Below are 22,980 nucleotides of genomic sequence, written 5' to 3'. Positions count from 1 at the left end.
CCAGCATCTGCAGACCTCACTTTCTCCCTGCAGAAGGATCTAGACAGTTTGGGAGGGTGGTCCTGGAAATGGCTGATGGAATTCAACATGAGCAAATGCGAGGTCTTGCACTTTGGCAAAAAGAATAAAAGCATAGACTACTTTGTAAACGGTGAGAAAATTCGTAAAGCCAAAGTACAAAGGGATCTGGGAGTGCTAGTCGAGGATTCTCTAAAGGTAAACATGCAGGTTGAGTCCATGATTAAGAAAGCGAATGCAATGTTGTCACTTATCTCAAGAGGGTTGGAATATAAAAGCACTGTTGTGCTACTGAGACTTTATAAAGCTCTGGTTAGGCCCCATTTGGAGTACTGTGTCCAGGTTTGGTCCCCACACCTCAGGAAGGACATACTGGCACTGGAACGTGTCCAGCGGAGATTCACACGGATGATCCCTGGAATGGTTGGTCTAACATATGAGGAACGGCTAAGGATACTGGGATTGTATTCATTGGAGTTTAGAAGATTAAGGGGAGACTTAATAGAAACTTACAAGATAATACATGGCTTGGAAAGGGTGGACGCTAGGAAATTTTTTTCCGTTAGGCAAGGAGACTAGGACCCATGGACACAGCCTTAAAATTAGAGGGGGTCAATTCAGAACAGAAATGCGGAGACATTTCTTCAGCCAGAGAGTGGTGGGCCTGGGGAATTCATTGCCGCGGAGTGCAGTGGAGGCCGGGGCGCTAAATGTCTTCAAGGCAGAGATTGATAGATTTTTGATGTCTCGAGGAATTAAGGGCTATGGGGAGAATGCGGGTAAGTGGAGTTGAAATGCCCATCAGCCATGGTTGAATGGCGGAGTGGACTCGATGGGCCGAATGGCCTTACTTCCACTCCTATGTCTTATGGTCTTATGATCTAAGGGATCATTGTTTTGGCTTTAACTGCTTTCTGCAGTATTGAATTCTGCAGATCAAGAGATGATAAACAGAACTCAGGATAACAGGTCAAAGCCCCTGACACTTCTTCAAGATAGCATTATGGAAACTTTCACCTCCATCTCAGAAGCCAGTCAAGGCATCAATTTGACATCTCATCAAAAAGATGATGCTTGCAATAGCATACCACTCTCCCGTATTGTACAGGAGTTTCAACCTAGATGTTTGTGCTCAGAGTGGCATTTTAATGCAGAATTCTGTGATTTGGAGGTAAGAGCACCATCAACTGAACCATGGCAGTGCAGCACCTCTTTTATCTGGTGAGGTGATCTATAACAATGAGACAAAACCATAAAAATTACAGCTCGACCATTCAGGAAGGAAATCAGGAAGAATTGTTCTTGGATGATGTTAATGGAATGCTCTTCCCAAACAGGACAGAAGAGGTCAAGGATAATGGGTTAATTGAAATGTTGAATACTTCGATGGTGTTGATATGGAATTGGACAGACTACAGTGCTGGCCGCCAGAACTGCACAGCATTTTCAGCAACTTTTGGCTTTGATTTTCATTTGCAGCAACTGCAATATTTTGCTTTCGTATGGGTTTTTCTGGGTTGTCTGGCATTCTCCCCAGAGACTATTCTAAGTAAGACTATCGGCATGGTGAAGTCCCTTGTACCCCATCTCTAAAAGGGAGAAAACTGTCATCACTGGTTTCTTCATTGGTTTGGTAACTGAATGTTTCAGTCTGAAACTAACATCATCATTCTAAAAGGTGAAAGATTCAAGCTAAATTTGTTTAATATTACATTCCATGGCACTGCTATAAATTCTGTGTCATATGATTCTGCTTCACAACCACCTGATGAAGGAGCAGTGCTCTGAAAGCTAGTGCTTCCAAATAAACCTGTTCGACTATAACCTGGTGCTGTGTGATTTTTTAACTTTGTCCACCACAGTCCAACACAGGTACCTCCAAATAATGACTAACCATTATCAAAGTTCCATTTACACCATAATTAGTAAGGGATATTGTTTGTTTTAATTCATTTAGGGAATATGTACTTTGCTAGATTGGCCAAAATCTATTGTCCATCCCAAGGTAAAGAATGCATTGAATAGTACAATAGACCCAGTCCCCTGTAGGAAATTGGCCTCAGTATAGTTTCCGGTTAGGAAGCAATGCTTCCCTCTTCTACGGTAGTAAGGAGTCAATACCGTGGGTGGTGCGGTGGCATAGTGGTTAACACTGCTGCCTCACAGAGCCAGAGATCCAGGTTCAATTCCCGACTGACTGTGTGGAGTTTGCACATTCTCCCCGTGTCTTTGTGGGTTTTCTCTGGATGCTCCGGTTTCCTCCCACAGTCCAAAAATGTGCAGGTTAGGTGAATTGACCATGCTAAATTGCCCGTAGTGTTAGATGTAGGGGAATGGGTCTGGGTGGGTGGTGGGTCGGTGTGGACTTGTTGGGCCGAAGGGCCTGTTTCCACACTGTAAGTAATCTAATACAACAATGGCTCAAAGCAAGCTGTACTTGCACAGTAAAGTCCCAGTAATAATCCAGTGGGAAAGCCATAAATCATGCAAATATGGTCAGAGGTTTTTATGGCAATCCTACAGCGACAGATTGGAGCTTGCTGTCACTCTAACCCAACCTGAGCCACAACTGACCAGGAACTACTTGTTACTGACTCTTGGGTAAGGAGTAAAACAACGTTCCACAATTACCACTGCAACAGGCAACACTATTAGTTATTAACATATACTGGACTGTGCGACTTGCTGTACCTAATAACAACAATTCTGTCCAATGCAGCCAGTTCAGTCTTAGAAGTAATTGCTTTACCATTCAGTACTTAAGTAATTGTTAAACATGGTCAACCTCTTCCATTTCAACTGAACAAAACAGGGAAAAGGAAAACAGTTGAATGGTTGCGGTGTGCTCCCTTCTCTATTTCTCTTGCAGGCAACAGTACTTAAATCACTGTCACTCGCTGACATTGGTATGCATCAAATCGGCAAAGCCAACCTCTCACATTATACAGAAATGACACCCTGACTCACTTGACTGCTCACTGTCATTTCTTTCCACCAGATAGAGGTGTTCAGTTTATATCATTGTCTGACACAGCTGGTAAACACACCCAGCGTATGTGCATGTCTGTGGAGAACTGTATGTGTCTGTGCAAGTGAGGTGTGAATTTGCCTGGAACTGGCTTCAAAACAGATCAATCCATTGATTGATCTGCCTTCATGCCCATCCTGTATTGTGTTGTTCCTACTGTGTCTTCATCCTGGATACCTCTGAGGAATCCAGGTGGAATGCATTGAGCAAAGAAATGTTGAAGAGTTTAAATAAGTTACATTTTTGAAGCACAATCCATTCCCAGAGACTGTGATTTCAACATCAGATTTGAATATGGAATGATGTAACTACTGGAACAATGAGACTTACTCTCTGGCTAACTACCTTCTTAGCCTGTTTTAAGATACTCTTTAAAAGCCCTCTTTGAGGAGCAAGCTTTTTGTTAACATCTTTATTATTTTATGAGGCTTAATGTGCCACACTGTTTGGCAACTCTCCAACTTCCTTTTAATATGCTAAATACACTAAATAAATGCAAGTTGTGTTTAAAGAGTTTATCTCCCTGCACTGTATACACAGGTGAATTATTCAATAACTCAGGATGTTTGTCAGTCAAGTTCACCACTGGATCCAGAAAGTACACACAACTTAAAAGGAAACAAAATGCACATACAAATTCAAATTCTCAGAGCCGTGTCTAACATATTTTGTGAATCAGTGAAGTTATTGAGAAATATTGAGCAAAGGAAAATCATTGAGTTGGGAAGTCAGGTCATTGTTTTTACCTCATTGATTTTACCTCAGCAATAACCTAACTGAATGCTGTAACTGGCTTGATTGGTAGAAATGTCTACAATTCTATCTTTTGATATCTTGGTGCATTATTGAGGTCACAGAGTGACATATTCATGATGGTGGCTCAGGGGTCCGCACTGTTGCCTCACAGTGTCAGGAACCTGGGTTTGATTCCAGCCTCAGGCAACTCTGGGTGGAGTTTGCATGTTCTCCCCATGTCATGTGGGTTTTCTCTGGGTGCTCTTGTTTCCTCCCATAGTCCAATGATGTGCAAGTTAGGTGGATTGGCCATGCTAAGTTATCCATAATGTAGGTTATGTGTGATAGCCATGGGAAATGCAGGGTTTCAGGGATAGGATAGGGGGATGCATCTGGGTGGGATGCTCTTTGGAGGGTCAGTGTGGACTTGCTGGGCCAAATGGCCTGTTTCCACTGCCGGGATTCTATTTTTTAAAAATCATCCCTTATTGAGCTACCTTCACCAGAAAATCTACAAATTATAAGATGAGCAAAAAAAAACTGGGACAGGATATGAGCAGATCCGAACGGTTTTAAAAGGCTGAAAGACTGGTGAACACTTATTGGTAATTTATGGAGAAAATGACCTTATTGGTCTGCATACTTAAACCTGCCAAATCCACCATGACTTTTTCCCAGGAGTTCATTTTGTTCAACATTCATTGGGCATGGGCATGGGCATGACTGACCAGGCTGTCATTTATCGTCCTTTCCTAATCCCAGTTAAGAGTCAACCACATTGTTATGAGCTTGGATTGACATGGAGGCAAGCAGTTTCCTTCCCCGAGGGACATTTAGTGAACAAAAGGAGTTTTGATGATAATCAGCACTGGTTACATGGTTGCCATTAGGCTAGCTTATAATTCCAGATATTTTACTGAATTCAAAATTCAATGTTACCATGGATTCAAAGACATGTCACCAGAACATTAGCCTGGGGTTCTGGATTCCTAATCCAATGGCATTACACGAAACTAGCGCTTTCCCTATTCCCTGTACCTGATGCTGCGAGTATGAAAGTTGGGAAGGCTAATGCCCGTCACTATCAATTATTCAGACTCAGAAATACCAGGATTGGAAAACACCAAAGAACAAATGAAGCATGAGGGTTTTTAGCATGGGAGATGTTTTTAGGAGTAATGATGTGGTTAGCATTACATGTTCCCAGCACATTAATAAAACGGTCCTGCTTCTTGAAGAAAAGAAATAAACCTCTTCCTTAACAATATTTCTTTCATCTAAAACTTCTGAACATAGGCTTCTACTTGTCTCCCCATCATGCACTTATCCAGCTTTCACTTAACAACTATGTTAACACCTAACTTCCACATCTATGCTTCCCATTTCAGTGTATCCACATGGCTGCAAACTCTACATTCAACTTTCTGGGTCTTTTTTTGTTTGTTTATGAGAAGTGGGAATCGTTGGCCAGGCCAACTTTCACCAGCTTCCATTTATGAAAGTCGTAATGAATCACCTCCTTGAACTGCTTCCGCCCACGGTGGAAATGTGTAGAATGTATGGATTAGCCATGGGAAATGCAGGATTACAGGGACAGGGTAGCGGGAGGGGTCTGGGTGAGAAGCTCTTCAGAGGTAGACTTGATGGGCCGAATTTGCAGGGATTCTATGTTTCTATGAATGAGGGACACAGACAGGGTAGATAGGAAGGGATGGTGGACATATCAATGACTGGAGGCATTAATTTAATTGCAACGTTTAAAGGCTATTGGATGGGTATATGAATAGGAAGGGTTTGAAGGAATATGGATCAGGTGCTGGCAGGTGGGACTAGATTGGTTTGGGATATCTGATCGACATGGACGAGTTGGACCAAAGGGTCTGTTTCCGTGCTGTATATCTCTATGACTTTATTTAGATAGGATGTGAGGAAAAGTTCTTTCACCCAGAAGCTGGTAGGAACCTGGAACTCACTGCCTAAAAGGGAGATGGAGGCAGAAATCCTCAACATTTAGGAAGTATTTAGATGGTCACTTGAGATGCCAAGGTTAGTAAATAGGATGAGAATAGTTAGGTGGTTATTTTTGACTGGCACAGCCTTGATGGGTCATGGGGCCTTTTTCTATGCTGCACACCTCAATAGCTCCATATGGTGTTCAGAAATACCAAGCCCCCAAATTAAATTAATCACCATAGTAATGTCTCTGTTTAATTCAGCTCAATGGCAGAACTTCGATGAGCATCTTTGCGTGGAGAGTTGTGAATGCAAGGAATGCGTTGCCAGCTGTGTTAGGGACAGTTAAGCAACTGCTGAACATGCACACGGATAGCAGGGAATTGATTAGATTAGATTAGATTAGACTTACAGTGTGGAAACAGGCCCTTCGGCCCAACAAGTCCACACCGACCCGCCGAAGCGCAACCCACCCATACCTCTACATCCACTCCCTACCTAACACTACGGGCAATTTAGCATGGCCAATTCACCTGACCTGCACATCTTTGGACTGTGGGAGGAAACCGGAGCACCCGGAGGAAACCCACGCAGACACGGGGAGAACGTGCAAACTCCACACAGTCAGTCGCCTGAGTCGGGAATTGAACCCGGGTCTCAGGCGCTGTGAGACAGCAGTGCTAACCACTGTGCGGTGCATAAGTTACGTTATTATATTTTACATTAGGATTACACGTTGGCACAACATCATGGGCCAAAGGGCCTGTTCTGTGCTGTACTTTTCTATGTTCTATCTTAAACCGAAGTGGATGGATAATAATAGACACCTTAGAAAAACATTGAAATACATTATTTTGAATTATCTCAGAAACTGAAAAGCTACACGAACAAAACCCATTGTCCTGGGCAGCTTTTCAAAGTTATTTTCACCCACAGTTAGTGATTTAAAAAATGATTATTTCTCGAGATAAACCTATTTCATGTTGATGAAACTGCACCAGATTACTGCCCTTAAACATATCGCAGAATATCCTTTCCAGCAAAATCTAAAGATAATTACATTTACAAAAATGCCACTTGATTGCGGTGGTTCACAGCAGATTTTACAGCTATTGATATCCAAATGAGTTTCAGCAAAAAGTGAGCAAAGAAAACATTGAAAGCATAAGTAATTGAGGCCTAATTTGAATATGCTCCAAATCAGAAACTTTACCCCGTAATGAATAAAGCCTTATACTTTTAATAATAAAAGGAGCCTGCTGAAAACACAATGGAAAGCCAGAAGCCTTTAGTCAAAAGCAAGATCGCTTGCACAAACTGCCTGGAATTGGACAGTGTCAGCACCTCAGGGAGACAATTAGATTTCTATCTACTGTATAAAGACTCCAAAATATCAATATATTCCAAAAGTTTCAGCGGAGGGTGGGGTGAGGAATGATGTGATGCTTTTCATGAATTCAGGGCATCCCAAAGCTCTTTAATGCCTTAAAGTCATGGGTGGCACAGTGGCTCAGTGGTTAGCCTCATAGCACCAGGGACCCAGATTTGAATCAACCAATCCTTGGGCAATTGTCTGTGTGGCATTTGCACATTCTTCCTGTGCCTGTGTGGGTTTCTGCCCACAGTCCAAAAACATGCAGGCGAGATGGATTGCCTGTGCTAATTGCCCATTGTGTCTCGGGTTAGATGGATTAGCCACGGGAAATGCAGGATTGGTGTGAGCTCAATGGACCAAATGACTTGCTTCCACACTGTAGGGATTCTATGAAGTGTAGTTGTTGTCATATGGTAAGAAATATGGCACCCAAAGTGAACACTACAATTCCATGTTGATAAATCTTTTTTTTAAAATGTTATGTTGATTGACGAATAGAACCCCCTCTCACTCTCCTTCTCCCTTAAACTTCTTGAATGTGAGAAATGGGGAAGGGTGTTGTTTTCGCAGATGTAGCAAAAAGGGTAGTGATAATAAGCTTAAGCATAGCGCTGACAAACAAGTATTGAGGGCAGCTGCAGGCAAAGATCAGATTAGCAAACTTCTGGGAAAAAACAGGCAGGCAGAAAAGCGAACGATACAAACACTAGCACAGCAAGTGTTAATATAGTTACAAAACAGTTGCAGCTAACGGCCCAAGGAGATAGAAGTAGAATCTAATCAAGATAAGGAGAATTCACATAGGGGCAGTCAGGTCACAAGTTAGGCAGAGAACTAGGGTGATTGGGTAATGTAGGAGTCGGGAGAGGTGACCTCACGCAGCTCAAAGGTATAACTGTATACTTGTTTCAATGCTCAATGCTCATTTGCTTTCGCATTTGATGCCCTTTCTTGCTAGATCATAAAATAAATTGTCTTGTTTCCAGTTTTGGTGGTCTTGACTAATTTTGTTAAGTTTGTTTCTAACATTGAATAAGGAATAAGGTAAGTGAGCTTGTGCTGTTGATCAAAATTGTCAGGTATGACATGGTGGGAATTACAGAGATGTGACTGCCAGGGGTTCAGGAATTGGGAGCTGAATATTCAAGGATATACATCCTATCGAAAAGATGGGCAGGTCTGCAGAGGGGGTAGGGTTGCCTTATTAGTAAGAAATGAAATTAAATCAGTCATAAGAAACAAAGTAGAGTCAGATGGTGTAGAATCTGTGAGGGTAGAATAGAGGAACCGCAAAAGGGTAAGAAAAGCTATAGTTGGAGCTATGTACAGGCCTCTAAACACCAGGAGACAGAAAGAACGTGGAGGAAAGGCAAAGTTAAAGTGATCATGGCAGATTTCAATACGTAGGTGGATTTGGAAAATCAGGTTGGTAGTGGATTGCAAAGTAAGGAATTTATGGATGTCCAAGAGATGGCATTTTGGAGCAGCTTGTGGTGGAACCCACTAGGGAACAGGCAGTACAGAGGAACCTCGATTATCCAAAGGGCATGGGCATGGAGTATTTCATTCGGTTAATCAAATGCTGGATAATCGATGCCGGATAACATTGTTAGCCACGCATTGGGACCTCGCAATCTTGTTTGGATCATCCGAAATTCGGTTAATCAAATGCTGGATAATCAAGATTCCTCTGTACTGGATGTAGTGTTGTGCAATGAGGCAGAATTGATAAGGGAGCTTAAGGTGAAGGAACCCTTAGGACACAATGATTTAATTTACTCTGCAATTGGAGAGGGAGAAGGTAGAATCAGAGGTAATGGTATTACAGCTAAATAAAGGCAATTACAGAGGCATGAGGGAGGAGCTGGATAGAATTAACTAGAATTCCTTTACTAGCTGGAAAGCAATGGAACAGCAATGGCAGACATTTCTGGGAATAACTCAGGAGATGCAGCAGAGATTCATTCTGAGGGAAAAGAGGCATGGTACATGGAGGATGAGGCTACCATAGATGACTGGGGAAGTCAGGGATAACGTGAAAGCAAAAGAAAAAGCATATAATGTGGTGAAGGGCAGTGGGAAACCAGAAGATTGGAAAGGTTACAAAGACCAACAGAGGGCAACAGAAAAGAAATAAGGAGGGAGAAGATTAAATATTAGAGTAAGCGAGCCAGTAACATAAAGGAAGACTGTGAGATTCTTTAGTTAAATAAAGGGTAAAAGAGAGGCAAAAGTGGACATTAGGCTGCTGGAAAATGACTCTGGAGAGATGGTCATGGGGAACAAGGAAATAGCTGAGGAATTGAATAACTACTTTGCGTCAGTCTTCACCGTGGAAGACACAAATAATATCCCAAAAATTCAAGGCAGTGAGAGAGTAGAGCTGAGTATGGTGGCCATCAGGAAGGAGAAGATGCAAGAAAACTGAATGGTCCGAATGTGGATAAATCACCTGAACTAAATGGACTAAACCCCAGAGTTCTAAGGGAGATAGCTGAAGAGATAGTGGAGGCGTTAGAATTGTTAGAATCAGACAGGTCCCAGAGGACTGGAAAATCACTAATATGACACCCCTGTTTAACAAGGGAGTAAGGCAAAAGACTGAAAATTATAGGCCAATTAGCCTAACCTCAGTCATGGGTAAGGTCCTGGAGTCAGTGTGGTTTCATTAAGGGGAGGTCATGCCTGACAAATCTTCAAGAATTCTTTGAGGAAGTAACAAGCAAGTTAGACCAAGGAGAGGCAATGGATGTTATCCACACGAATCTTCAAGAAGACCTTTGACAAGGTGCCGCACAGGAGTCTACTGAGTAAGATAAGGGCCCATGGTGTTAGAGGCAAGGTGCTAGCATGGATAGAAGCTTGGCTGTCTGGCAGAAAGCAGAGGGTGGGGATAAAAGGATCTTTCTCAGGATGGCAGCCAGTGACAACTGGTGTTCCGCAAGGCTCCGTGTGGGACCACAACTTTTCACTTTTTAAATTAAGGATCTAGCTGAAGGGACTGAGAGGATTCAGGCTATGTTTGTAGAGGGACAAGTGGCATTGAGGAGGCAGGGAGGCTGCAGAAGGATTTGGATAGGTTAGGAGAGTGAGCAAAGAAGTGGTAGATGGAGTACAATGTGGGAAAGTGTGAGGGCATGCACTTTGGTAGGAAGAATAGAGACATGGACTATTTTCTAAAAGGGGACAAAATTCAAAAGTCTGAAGTGCAAAGAGACTTGGGAGTTCTAGTCCAGGATTCTCTCAAGGTAAACTTGTAGGCTGAATCAATAGTTAGGAAGACAAATGCAATGATGGCATTTATTTCGATAGGAGTTGAATATAAAAGCAGAGACGCACTTCTGAGTCTTTGTAAGGCTCGCATCAGACCACATTTGGAGTATTGTGTGCAGTTTTGGGCTCCATATTTCACGGAGGATGTATTGGCCTGGAGCAGGTTCTGAGGAGGTTCACGGGAATGGCCCCAGAATGAAAAGCTTAATATGTGAGGAACATTTGAGGACTCTGGATCTATACTTGATGGAATTTAAAAAGATGAAGAGGGAGTTAATTAAAACATACAGAATACTGATTGGCCTGGACAGAGTAGATGTTGGGAAGATGTTTCCATTGGTAGGAGAGACTGTGACCCAAGGGCACAGAGTAAAGGGAAGGCCTTTTAGAACAGAGATAAGAAAACACTTCTTCAGCCAGAGAGTGGTGAATCTATGGAACTGATTGCCACAGAAGTATGTGGAGGTCAGGTCATTGAATATATTTAATACTGAGATAGATAGGTTTTTGAGTGTCAAGGGGATCAAGGGTTACAGGGAAAAAGCAGGAGAATGGGATTGAGAAACTTTTCAACCATGTTTAATGGTGGGACAGACCTAATGGGCTAAATGGCCTAATTTCTGCTCCTATGTCTTATGGCCACATCGTCTAATAGCAATTTGAGGATCATTGACATTGGTGTCAGAGGACAAAAATGTCCCACAGATAGCAGCACCAAAATGCAAAAATGAATTAATACCCAACAAAGACATTCAAACCACTTTTATATCCCATATTTGCTTCCTTTGATCGGTTGTGATCCTACCATTGCTGGGGAATGACAGTATACAGACAATATTCTGCCTGCCTGCCTATCTTCTTTCACTCTCATTTCACACTCTCCCTATGGTTTAATTGTATTTTTCTGAATGTATCGGAATGCATTCACCAAGTGAACAGGATTGGCAGTAAATGAGAAAGTCAACAAAGTCCTACCAGACCACAGGGCTGTTCTCCCACTACAGAGACATAGAGGTGCTCTTAAGCACACCTCAGGTGAGGGGAGAGGTTGAGAAAGAGTATCCTTCTTGGTAACCCTAGCTGGTATGGGAATCAAACCTACGGTTTTGACATCAGTCTGCACTGCAGCCATGCAGCCAACTGAGCTAAACAACAGTCCTTTAATAACAGTAAAGGTGGGTAGGTGAAAAAAACAGTGCTGAACCTCTGACAAGTGCTTCAGTCGAGTGAGATCTTGCCCCTTCCTCTCCCCATCCCACAATGCCTAGGTCTGTTCCATCATCCCAGTTAATGCAGACAGTGGAAAACTCAAACTCACCAGAGAGCTGGTGTAAGTGGGGTCTGAAGTGTCATCCTGTAGGTAGCGCGACAGACCAAAGTCCGACACCTTGCACACCAGGTTGCTGTTGACCAGGATGTTGCGTGCAGCCAGGTCACGATGGACATAGTTCATCTCAGACAGGTACTTCATCCCAGCAGCAATGCCCCGCATCATTCCCACCAGCTGGATCACTGTGAACTGCCCATCATTTTGCTGCAGAAAAATGAATAAATCTATCAGTATGCAAGTGTGTTTTCAGGTTGAAAAGGCACATCGGAAGGAAAGGTTCAAACTGGGTGAGAATGACACAGACGGAAATCACAGAATAGTCAGCTTAACCCATCTCCACTCCCAACAAAGGCTACATCTTCCTCAACACTCTACCTGACATTCTTAAACCTTTGCTGAGAATCTTCTGCTACCTCATGCTGACAAGCTATTTAATTCCGACAGGCAATTCCCTTTAACCCGACCTCATTCTCATGGCTGATCCCATGACACACGAGAACATTCACCGTCTGGCAGTTCACTTTGTTCCTGTCACTTTCACCACTGTCCTTCACAAGTTAAGCAATAAAGCTTTGCTCATCAAAGTGAAGGCAAATGCTGGGAATCTGAAACAAACACAGAGAATGCTGGAGAAACTCAGCAGGTCTAACAGCTTCTGTGGAGAGAGAAGCAGAGTCCAGCATGACTCTTCTTCAGAACTGAAAGGTGTTGGAAAATGTTTTTTATTAAAATATATACTTTTGATGGAGGCAGAGGCCCAGTACAAAAGACAAAAGGGGTTATTTGTCATGGAGAAGGAGAAAAAGAGATGTAAAGTGGGTGTAAATTATGGAGAACGGATCCTCTCCATAAACAGGAAAAGGATTTCGGAGTGGAAGGAGGTGGAGAATGTAAGAAGAATGGAGGACAGACATTATGCAGTCAGTTTCTGAGGTTATGGAACTCCATAGTGAGACTTTGAGGCTGGAAGCTGCCAATAAAATACAGTCCACGATACGCCTCTTTCTCCATCTTTAATAACTGCTTTGTCTTTTGCACTAGGCTTCTGCCTCTGCAAAACCAATTTAAAAATCCATTACCCAACATCCTTTAGGTCTGAAGGAGAGTCATACCAAACTCAAAATATTAACCCTGTTTTTCTCTCTACAAATGCTGTCAAAGGGGCAGCATGGTGGCTCGGCGGTTAGCACTGCTGCCTCACAGCGCCAGAAACCCAGGTTCAATTCCCGCCTCAGATGACTGACTGTGTGGAGTTTGCATGTTCTCCCCATGTCTGTGTGAGTTTCCTCCGGGTGCGCCAGTTTCCTCCCACAGTCCAAAGATGTGCATGTTAGGTGAATTGGCAATGCTAAATTGTCCAATGTGCATTAGTAGGGAATAGGGGAATGGGTCTGGGTTGGTGACTCTTCGGAGGGTCTGTGTGGACTTGTTGGGCTGAAGGGCCTGTTTCCACACTGTAGGGAATCTAATCTAATCTTCTGGGATTCTTCTGCACTTTCTAAGTTTGTTTCAGCATCACTCACCTTAGCCTAATTCTGTCGAGTGCTGTGGGAACCATGCAGTTAGTTGCTAAGTAGTTTGCTTGAGGGAAGAGCCAGGATTTGATTTGATTTTTTTTATTGTCACATGTACTGAGATAAGTGAAAAGTCAAGTTTTGCAAGCTAACCAGACAAATCATACCTTACAAAAGTACATCTGGGTAATGCAAAATATAGTGTCACAGAATGTACAGAGAAAGGTCAACTCTGATAAAGAAGAGTCTAGATTAGTGTTGCTGGAAAAGCACAGCGGGTCAGGCAGCATTCGAGAAGCAGGAAAATCGACATTTTGGACAAACGCCAGAGAGAGGAGATCCATTCAAATATCTGATAACATCAGGGAGGAAGCTGCTTGTGAATCTACGTGTCTTCAAACTTTTGGTACGTATCTTCAAACTTTTATATCTTCTGTCTGACGGAAGAGAATGGAAGAGAGTATAACCAGGGTGGCAGAGGTCTTAGATTATGTCGGTTGTTTTCCTGAGGCAGTAGCAAGTATAGATGGAGTCAGATGGATGGAAAGCTGGTTTGGGTAATGGACTGATAAATCAATTCGTAAATACCTGTCATACAGTTTATTCGGGCGTGTGTTTATGTGTGTGCTGTGCGTGCGGAAAAGAGAGAATGTGCATGTGTTAAAGAGCCTATATTCACTGTGATTGTGTGCTTTACGTTAAAGTGTTCTGACTGTGAGAGGGTGTTGTACAAGGGGCTCAAATTTACACAGATTTAGGAAGACTCCGTTGAGCTTTCAAAATGGCAGGCACAAGCAGGAACCAAAAGTCCTAAAATATTTTTGCCAGTAAGGAAGGGAGGATAGTTCTCAATGACAGAAACCAGAACTTTGCAAGATCATTAGAAGTCAACAGACCTCATTTTCACAATTGTAAGGCCAATTTTGAGAGAAGTTGTAGATGTTTGTGAAGGGCACATATGAGCTGTTAACCAGTCAGTTTGTGACTTTGTTTAAATCCTCAGTTCTTTTAAATAATAGAAAAAAAGCACAACTTGCCTGTGTAAATGCAAAAAAAGGAACTCATATTTGTTTTAGATTAGATTACTTACAGTGTGGAAACAGGCTCCTCGGCCCAACAAGTCCCCACCGACCCGCCGAAGCGCAACCCACCCAGATCCATTCCCCTACACCTAACACTACGGGCAATTTAGCATGGTCAATTCACCTAACCTGCACATTTTTGGACTGTGGGAGAAAACCGGAGCAAACCCACGCAGACACGGGGAGAATTTTCAAACTCCACACAGACAGTCGCCTGAGGCGGGAATTGAACCTGGATCTCTGGCACTGTGAAGCAGCAGTGCTAACCACTGTGTCACCGTGCTGCCCATAAATTTATGTTTATTTAATTCCCCAACCCTTAAGAAATTAAGAAATCAATCTAACTGTATCACTGAGAAATTAAGAAAAACTGTAGCTGAAGTTATTTAAAGTTCTTGGCTTTATTTTCAGAGAGAGAAGGAAGCCATATGTTCGAGCATTTACATTAGCTCTTTGTTGATCCTAACATCCACCCTTACATTATTATGTTTAATTGCTTTCCATATTGTAACCTTATCTCTGCAAGAAGTCCTAGGTCCATATTCTGATTGTTAGCTCAGAATGTTTATTGAACAATTAGTTGCTTTTGACCAGGGTTATGTTTGTATTTATAAGGGATTAAGTACTGAGGAGATTTAAGTGTTAATTGAGCTTAGATGGAGTCACACAGCATGGAAGCAGGCCCTTTTGTCCAAGCAGTCGATGCAAACATAACCCCAAACTAAATTAGTCCCGCCCGCCTGCTCCTGGCTCATATCCCACCAAACCTTTTCTATTCATATGCTTATCCAAATGTCTTGACATGTATAAGACTACCATCAAATATCAAATAGCCATTTATAATTATATTTTATTTTAACTTTTATGGAATTAACTGCCAGCGGAAGAGATTGAGGCGGGTCCATTCACTACATTTAAAATACATTTAGACAAATACATGGATAGGAAAGGATTATAAGGATATGATCCAAGTGCAGAGAAGTGGGATTACTGTGGATGGACATTTTGGTTGGCAAGGACCAGTTTGGGCCCAAGGTCCTGTCTCCATGCTATAGGCCCCTATGACTCTCATTCAATATGGCCCTTGCAATCTGCCCATAATAGATACTGGGTGATTTGGGTTATCATGAATTGGCATTAAGTCAATATAGGATTATAAGAGGCTCGAGGATTTCGCATGATGTCACATTCAATCACAGACAACTGAGTCAAGCCTTTTACAAAGAACTCAGCAGCCTCTGTAGCCACCTTTAATCACAGTTCAGTGCTGGTCAGCTTAATTCCACCGCTCACTATGGAACAAGCCACACACTATTCGGTTGAGTTTCTCCAGCAACATGCTGGGAGATTTCCCTTAATCCTACAGCCTGTCTTGGGAACAAAAGTCTGGGTCAATGTGTGTTACTGTGTGTGCATATGTGAGAGAGATTGTGTTTGTGCCTGTGTGTATGTCTGTATACATGGATGTATGTATGCATGTGTGTTGGAGAGAGTGTGCACATGAGTGTTTGTGCTTATATGTACGTCAGTTTGTCAGTGCTTGTTTGTGAGAGAGGTGAGAAGACTAAGCGGCTGTGTGTTTGAGAGTGCAGGAGAGAGGAAGTGTGCCTGTGTGTGTGCAAATGTAGATGCAAGAGAGATGGAGTATATCTGTACGTGTGCTTGATAGTGTGTGAGAGAAAAATCGTGAGTATGTCAATGGTATGTATGTGTGCCCTTGCATCAATGAGAGGGAGTGCATAGCACTGTGGGGTGGCATGGTGGCACCGTGGGGTGGCACGGAGACATTGCAGTTAACACTGCTGCCTGGAGATCCAAGATGGCGGCGACTCAGCAAGTCTGAGTTTACAGAGCTCTTCCCAAAACCTGGGTAAAGTGAGTTACTCACCTCCACCACACTTACCAAACCACCCAAAAAAATTTTCTAACCTTAATTAGCTGCTTACTATTATATTTAAGCAGTTTAATATTAAGTGGATAATGAGTAAACCAAAGGGATCCCGCAGCTCTCAGAAAACAAAGACCCCTCCCCCACCCTCCTCTCCTCCTCCTGCTGCAGCTGATGTAAAAACAGGCCTTGAAGAGATGATTGCCAGGCTGGAAACGACACTCGTCAATTTCATCGCAGAATCCAGACAGAGATGGAATGCATTCGAAGAAAAGCTGCAGAAACACAGCCAGGCTCTCGAGGAATTGCAGGGCCGAGTGGAGGGGGCGGAGCTAAAGGCCACGACCTCCGAGGCTGCAGCACAAACAGCTGCAGAACAGGCGCCAGCTCTGGAGCAGAGAGTCCGGGCCTTTGAAATCTACATGGATGACCTGGATAATAGAAATCGGAGAAAGAATATCCGTCTTCTGGGCCTCCCTGAACAAGAAGAGAAGGGACAGTTAGTAGTATTTCTGGAGCGATGGCTGCCCCAGCTTTTAAACCTGGGGGCTGAAACTGACCGGGTAAGGGTGGAGTGGGCCTACCGGGTCGCAGCACGCGGATCTGGCCCAAACCAGCGCCCACGCCCGGTCCTGTTCCGGCTGCAGAGTTATAGGGAGAGGCAGATACTCCTGGATGCCTCCAGAAATCTTGGAAAGGATCCTAAAGCCATGATTCATGAAGGATCCAAGATTATGTTATTTCAGGACTTCTCCCCGGCTTTGGCCCGAAGGAGGAAGGCGTTTGATGAGGTGAAGAAATGTCTAAGGAACTTAAATATTCAATACACCTTACGCTACCCAGCGACGTTATGCTTTACCCACGAAGGATCCGAGTATAATTTTAGATCACCAGAAGAGGCTAAGGAACTTTTAGACTCGTTTAAATAAATCGTAAGAGACAATTTATGTTGGCTTGCCTCTTCCACACTCCGTGGGGAGAAGTGGATACTTTACTCTACTTTACTTTTGCTTCTGGGAGCAGGGTTGTCTTCTCTTGCTATTTTATGTTATTATACTTAACTGTAATCTGTTGGAGTTGTAATTTTATAGTTATGTGTGTTTGTACGTGGCATTGATGCTATCAGATATACTCAGGTATGGGTGGGGAGGGGTGGGGGTGGGGCGCTCACTGTTAACTCTAGCTCGGTATTATATCTAAATCCTATTAAGGAGCGCCCGGGTCAAGGGTGGGACACTGTTTGGGAGAGGATATGGTGGACCTTTAGAAAGGAAGTAAGGCCCCCTGAGAACAAGGGGGAGGATCTCCATTCAAACATTTTTTTTTGTTCTTATTGTTTGGAAATAGTTTCCTTTTTATTATACTGTTATGAGTGTATTAGAGAACATTTTCTCTTGTTTGAAGGATGTAAGTGACTCAACTATACACTCTGGATAATTGTGGATTAGATTAGTAGTTAACTGAGTTTCATTGTTTTTCTTTCTTCTTTAGTATCATTCCTTTGAATTTTGATGATTATATATTTAAGATCTATTTTTATATTAATGTTTGTGCTTGAAAGTTCTGTTTATTTTTGTAAATCTGTCAAAATATTAAATTTCTAATAAAAATATCTTTAAAAAAATAAAAAAAAACACTGCTGCCTGACAGTAACAAGGACGGGAGTTTGATTCCAGCCTCGAGCGATTGTCTGTGTGGAGTTTGCACATTTTCCCTGTGTCTGTGTGGGATTCCTCTGGGTGCTCTGGCTTCCTCCCACAATCCAATGATGTGCAGATTCGGTGGATTGGCCATGCTAAATTGTCCATAGTGTCCAGGTGGATTAGCCATGGGAAATACAGGGATAGACTAGGGGTGTGGGTGTGGATGCGATGTTCTTTGGAGGGTCAATGTAGACTCAATGGACTGAATGGCCTGATTGCACTCTGTAGGGAATCTCTGAGTGTGTGTGTCTATTTGGAAGTTTTGCAAATGTAATATTTGCTGTGAATTCTCAGGGCAAATTCATGAGCTTCAAGACTCCATTTCCTTTCAGTTACAACCCATGGAAATTGTATGTGGGAATACGTGGGAAATTGTACCATGATAATGTGGCCAGAGAAATTATTCTCAAGAAGATAGCATTCTCCATCAGCAGTAAGCTGAAACACAAGCGGAAAATATTGTGTAAGAAAAGCAGAACAATCCAGAAAACTGAAGCATCCACACAAAGGACAGTTTGAATATGGTGACAGGAGAATAGCCACCATTCACTGAATTGCCACACTCACATTGTGAAGTGCAGACATTAATACTGTCACCACCAACTGTTACCTTGGTGCAGCCTGGAATGTTCTGGCTCTGTACAGATTATTATTTCACAGAACAATGATTTTCCCAACACAGCTTAGCTTAAAAATCCCTTCTCAACCTCTTTTGAACACCATGCAAAACTTTTGATTTAACACAACCTTCCAGATGTCAGAAATTCAAATTGCTTGTTAGCTTAGTGAATGTGAATTACTGAGTTCTTCTCAATTGTAAAATAGAAGTCACATTTGAACAAGCTGCTGCCATAATTAAAATCATCCAAGCTTTGATGTGGTATCTCAGTTCAGCAGCATTGCTTTCTTATTTATTCCCATGTTGTTTTTCAAATTGATGCTCATTCTAACTACAGTAGCTCTTGTGAAAACATCCTCTCAAAATATTTATTTTAGTTATATATTTTAAACATTTGTCTTTGTAACAGAGTACTGTGTGAACACAGAATAAGAGCAGAAATAGGCCATTCAATAAGATTAAGGTTGATCTGAAAACAAAAAAAATGCTGGAAATCACAACGGGTCAGGCAGGAGACAGCAAGCTAATGTCTCGTTAGCTTGCTCTCTGTCCATGAATGCTGCCTGATCCGCTGTGATTTCCAGCACTTTTTGTTTTTAATACAGATTCCAGCATCTGCAGTAATTTGCTCCTATCAGGGCTGATCTGTTTTTGTTTTGAATTCCACATTTAGAGCACAATGGTTAGCACTGCTATCTCACAGCACCAGGGACCAGGGTTTGATTCCACCCTCAGGTAACTGTCTTTGTGGAGTCCTCCCTGTGGCTGTGTTTCTTCTGGTGATCAGGTTACATGGATTGGCCACGTTAAATTGCGCCATAGTGTCCGAGGATGTGCAGGCTGAATGGATTAGGTGATGGATCATGGATCATTCCTGATGAAGGGCTTTTGCCCGAAATGTCAATTTTCCTGCTCCTCGGATACTGCCTGACCTGCTGTGCTTTTCCAGCACCACTCTCATCTCGACTCTAATCTCCAGCACCTGCAATACTCACTTCCGCCCAGGCTAAATGGATTAGCCATGGGAAATGTAAGGTTGTGGGTCTGGATGGGATGCTCTTCAGAGGGTTGGTGTGGACTCAATTGGCCAAATTGCCTGTTTCCACATTGTAGGGATTGTGTGACTTTAATCGTTTCCTGGGCCTAATAATGATAATCCACCTACTTCGTTTTTCATTCATTCGTGGGATATCGGTATCGCTGGCCGGGCCAGCATTTATTGCGCATTGACCTAGTTGCCCTTGTGAGGGTGGTGGTGAGCTCCCTTTTTGAAATACTGCTGTCAATGTTATGTAGATAGACTCACAATTCTGTAAGGGAGGGCATTCCAGGATTTTGATCATCAACAGTGAAGGAACAGCAAAATATTTGAAAGGCAGGATGGTGAGTAGCCTGGAGGGGAATTTGCAGATGGTGGTAGTGTTCACATGTATCTACTACCTTTGTCCTTCAAGATAGCAGTAGTTGTGAGTTTGGAAGATGCTGTCTGAGGATTTTTAGTCGATTTCTGCAGCCCATCATGGAGATAGTACACACCACAGCTCCTGAGTTGAGGGAACTGGATGTTTACGGGTACAGTGCTAATCAAGCAGGCTGCTTTGCCCTGGTTGGGGTCCAGCTTCTTGAGTTTGTTGGACTGGAAAGATCCAAAATGAAGCCCCAGCTGAGTGTTGTGGCCAATCTAAAGGTCCTACAACTTTGTCGCCCTCTTTGGATAAATTTGCTGCTTTTATTTCCAGCTCCTTGAAGACTTTGTGACATGTTGCCCATGGAAGCAGCACTATGAAAGACAGATGAGGGACAGGCTTAACTCCACACTTAAATGAGGGAGTAAAGGCTAGCAAGATGCTGGTGGGAGTGAGGGAGAGGGAGAGATGTGGGCAGTCAGCCTCACCTCTTGTAAGTTTTGCTTTAGTCCCCACTGGAGTTGGAGAGCTCAGTCCCAGGTTTGACAATGGGCCTTCGACATGCATGGGCACTATGAGCAGGGCGGCACAGTGGCTCAGTGGTTGGCAGGTACCTGGATTTGATTTCACCCTCAGGCAACTGTCTGTGTGGAGTTTGCACCATCTCCCCGTGTCTGCATGAATTTCCTCTGGGTGCACCGGTTTCCTCCCATAGTCTGAAGAAGTGCAGGTTAGGTGGACTGGCCAAGGTAGGTTGCCCTGTACTGTCCAAGGATGTGCAGGCTAGGTGAGATAGCCATGGGATATGCAGGGTTACAGGGAGAGGGTTTTGGGGAGAGTGGGGAGGATTGGTATTGGGCGTGTGTGTTGGGGGAATGCTCTTTGGAGGGTCAATGTGGACTCAATGGGCTGAATGGCCTGCTTCTACACTTTAGGGATTCTACAATTTGATGCAGATTGCAGTGGCTGAAAGCTGACAGATACTGATCCAAAGATGATGTGGAACAGACTCTGGACCATAATCCAAACAACTGATGCTGAAAAAGATTGACTTTCAATATTGCTAACAGCAGAGTGAGATCTCAGTGTTGCTAATAGATTGAACACACTGATTACTAATGAATGTAGTTAAACATTACTGGATTTGTCCTGCCAGAACCCTCACTGTGGTTCCAACTCAGTTGGCAACCACTTGGCCAACATCTGGGCTTCACCAATCGCAGTCACCAGTATTCCTGATAGAGGTCAGGAGAACACTCCACTCTCCTCTTATCATGTTCATGGCTTGCACTGCGTGCCCTCCAAGGAAGTAGAGAGGGAGAGTAAATGTAAATGTTGTCCAGATCAAAAAATCAACACAGTTGGTATACATAATATAACCCACTCTAAGCTCAACAGAAAAACCCAGTTGAATACAAACAGCCCAATCTAATGTAATTGCCCTCCAGCCCAAGACAGCATTGCACCGCCACATCACCCTCCCACCACTAAGCCCATTAAAATCCCAAACTTCAAAATAGCTGTCCCAATCCAAACAAACACCTATGCAATGTACCACCAAGTTAAATGTAGCTGCCCACTCCAACACAACCCCCAATTCAATAAAAACCCCAGGTCCAAAATACACTGGCACCCACCAAATCCAATACAACACTCCTGCATCCAATAAACCTTTCACCCAACATTCCAATATATTCCCTCAGCCCATGAGGAGGTGGTGGTGTTTTGGGGTAATGTTCTGGGGCACGTGAATTCAATCCCACTATGGCAGATGGTGAAATTTGAATTCAATAAAAATCTGAATTTTTATTCACTAACCATTCCCACATAATCACTGCTGATGGATGTAAAACAAAACTGATCCACTTTGTCCAAAGTAATCCCTAGCTTATAATAAAAACTTCAGTCTGATTGAAACACATCAATCTGATATAACTCCTCCCTCCTCTATTCAATATAATGCTTCCAGTTTAGGGAAGGAGCTTCACCACCCTTACCTGGTCTGGCCTCCATGTGACTCTAGATCCACCACAATGTGGTTTAACTCTTTATTCACCTCTGGGCAATCACACAATGGATTACTGAGGATGGGCAATGACAACTGGCCTACCTGGCAATGCCCACATCTCATGAATGAATTTTAAAAACTCCATCCACTATAATTTCATTCAATATAATTCTCATCCATCCAACATAATCCTTCTGTACAACATAATGCACCCCATTTAATTTCATCCTCCCTTTGCAGTTGAAGAAGTTATTTTTGAGGCTAATCTTTCCAATACAATACAGTTTCTCCTTGTCCAATATCATCTCCCCCATTCCAACATGAGTCCTCCTTGTCAAGTATCATCTCCTCTAGTCCAATGTAAGTCCACGTTGTCTAATACAATTTTGTCCAATGTAATCGCCAGCTCATAATAAAAACTTCAGTCTGATTGAAACACACCAATCTGATATAACCTGCCCCCACCGTCAGTACAATGTCACCACAATACTCTCAGCCTGCAGTAAATGTCTCTTACTACAAAGTAAATCTGAGGCATAATGTTTATTCACAAATAACCAAAAAACTAAACGCGATTGGAAACAAACCTCTCTAGTCCAGATATCAGTTTAAAAGTTAAAGCAGCCTCGTAATCAGCACAAGACTAATAATAATTATTGTTGTCACACAGTTCTTCATTAACAGCTGTAGCTTTGATTATGATTTCCGTTTTGCTTCTTTGTTTGATTACATCTGAAGATTGGGAGAAGCTAAGGACTACTTGATCCTGGCTATCTCCTGCCAGTTTAAATATTTACCCTTAGGAATGAATCCAGAGCTCCATTCTCCATGAACTCTGTGATGATCATCACCGGACGACTTTTGGTGACCACCCCTTCCAAGCGGATGATGTTCGGATGGTCAAACTGACCCATGATACTGGCCTCACTTAGAAAGTCCCGCCGCTGCTTCTCAGAGTAGCCGGCCTTCAGGGTCTTAATCGCTGCGTAGATTTCGCGTTTCGCAGGCAACTTGAGGCGACCCTTGTAGACTTCCCCAAATTCCCCTG

General features: G+C 43.0%; 1 protein-coding gene across 3 annotated transcripts in view; it reads right to left on the bottom strand.

The window, feature by feature from the left end:
- Positions 1-22,980, bottom strand: part of LOC132821984 (ephrin type-B receptor 1-like) — a 494,253-nt gene that overhangs the window by 57,223 nt on the left and 414,050 nt on the right. For all 3 annotated transcript variants that reach the window (XR_009645375.1, XR_009645376.1, XM_060835030.1), the window contains exons 11-12: positions 22,730-22,977; positions 11,701-11,916 (exon numbers count right to left, since the gene is read on the bottom strand). Coding sequence is in view for 1 of the 3 variants with exons in the window: in XM_060835030.1 (XP_060691013.1) it covers positions 11,701-11,916; positions 22,730-22,977 (464 nt within the window). In the remaining 2 variants the exon portion in view is untranslated. The remainder of the gene's footprint in view (positions 1-11,700; positions 11,917-22,729; positions 22,978-22,980) is intronic.

The sequence above is a fragment of the Hemiscyllium ocellatum genome, chromosome 13 (genome assembly GCF_020745735.1).
Source record: "Hemiscyllium ocellatum isolate sHemOce1 chromosome 13, sHemOce1.pat.X.cur, whole genome shotgun sequence".
NCBI classification, from domain to species: domain Eukaryota; kingdom Metazoa; phylum Chordata; class Chondrichthyes; order Orectolobiformes; family Hemiscylliidae; genus Hemiscyllium; species Hemiscyllium ocellatum.
Note: the sequence above shows the minus strand (reverse complement) of the source record. Positions and strands in the feature narration are given on the sequence as shown.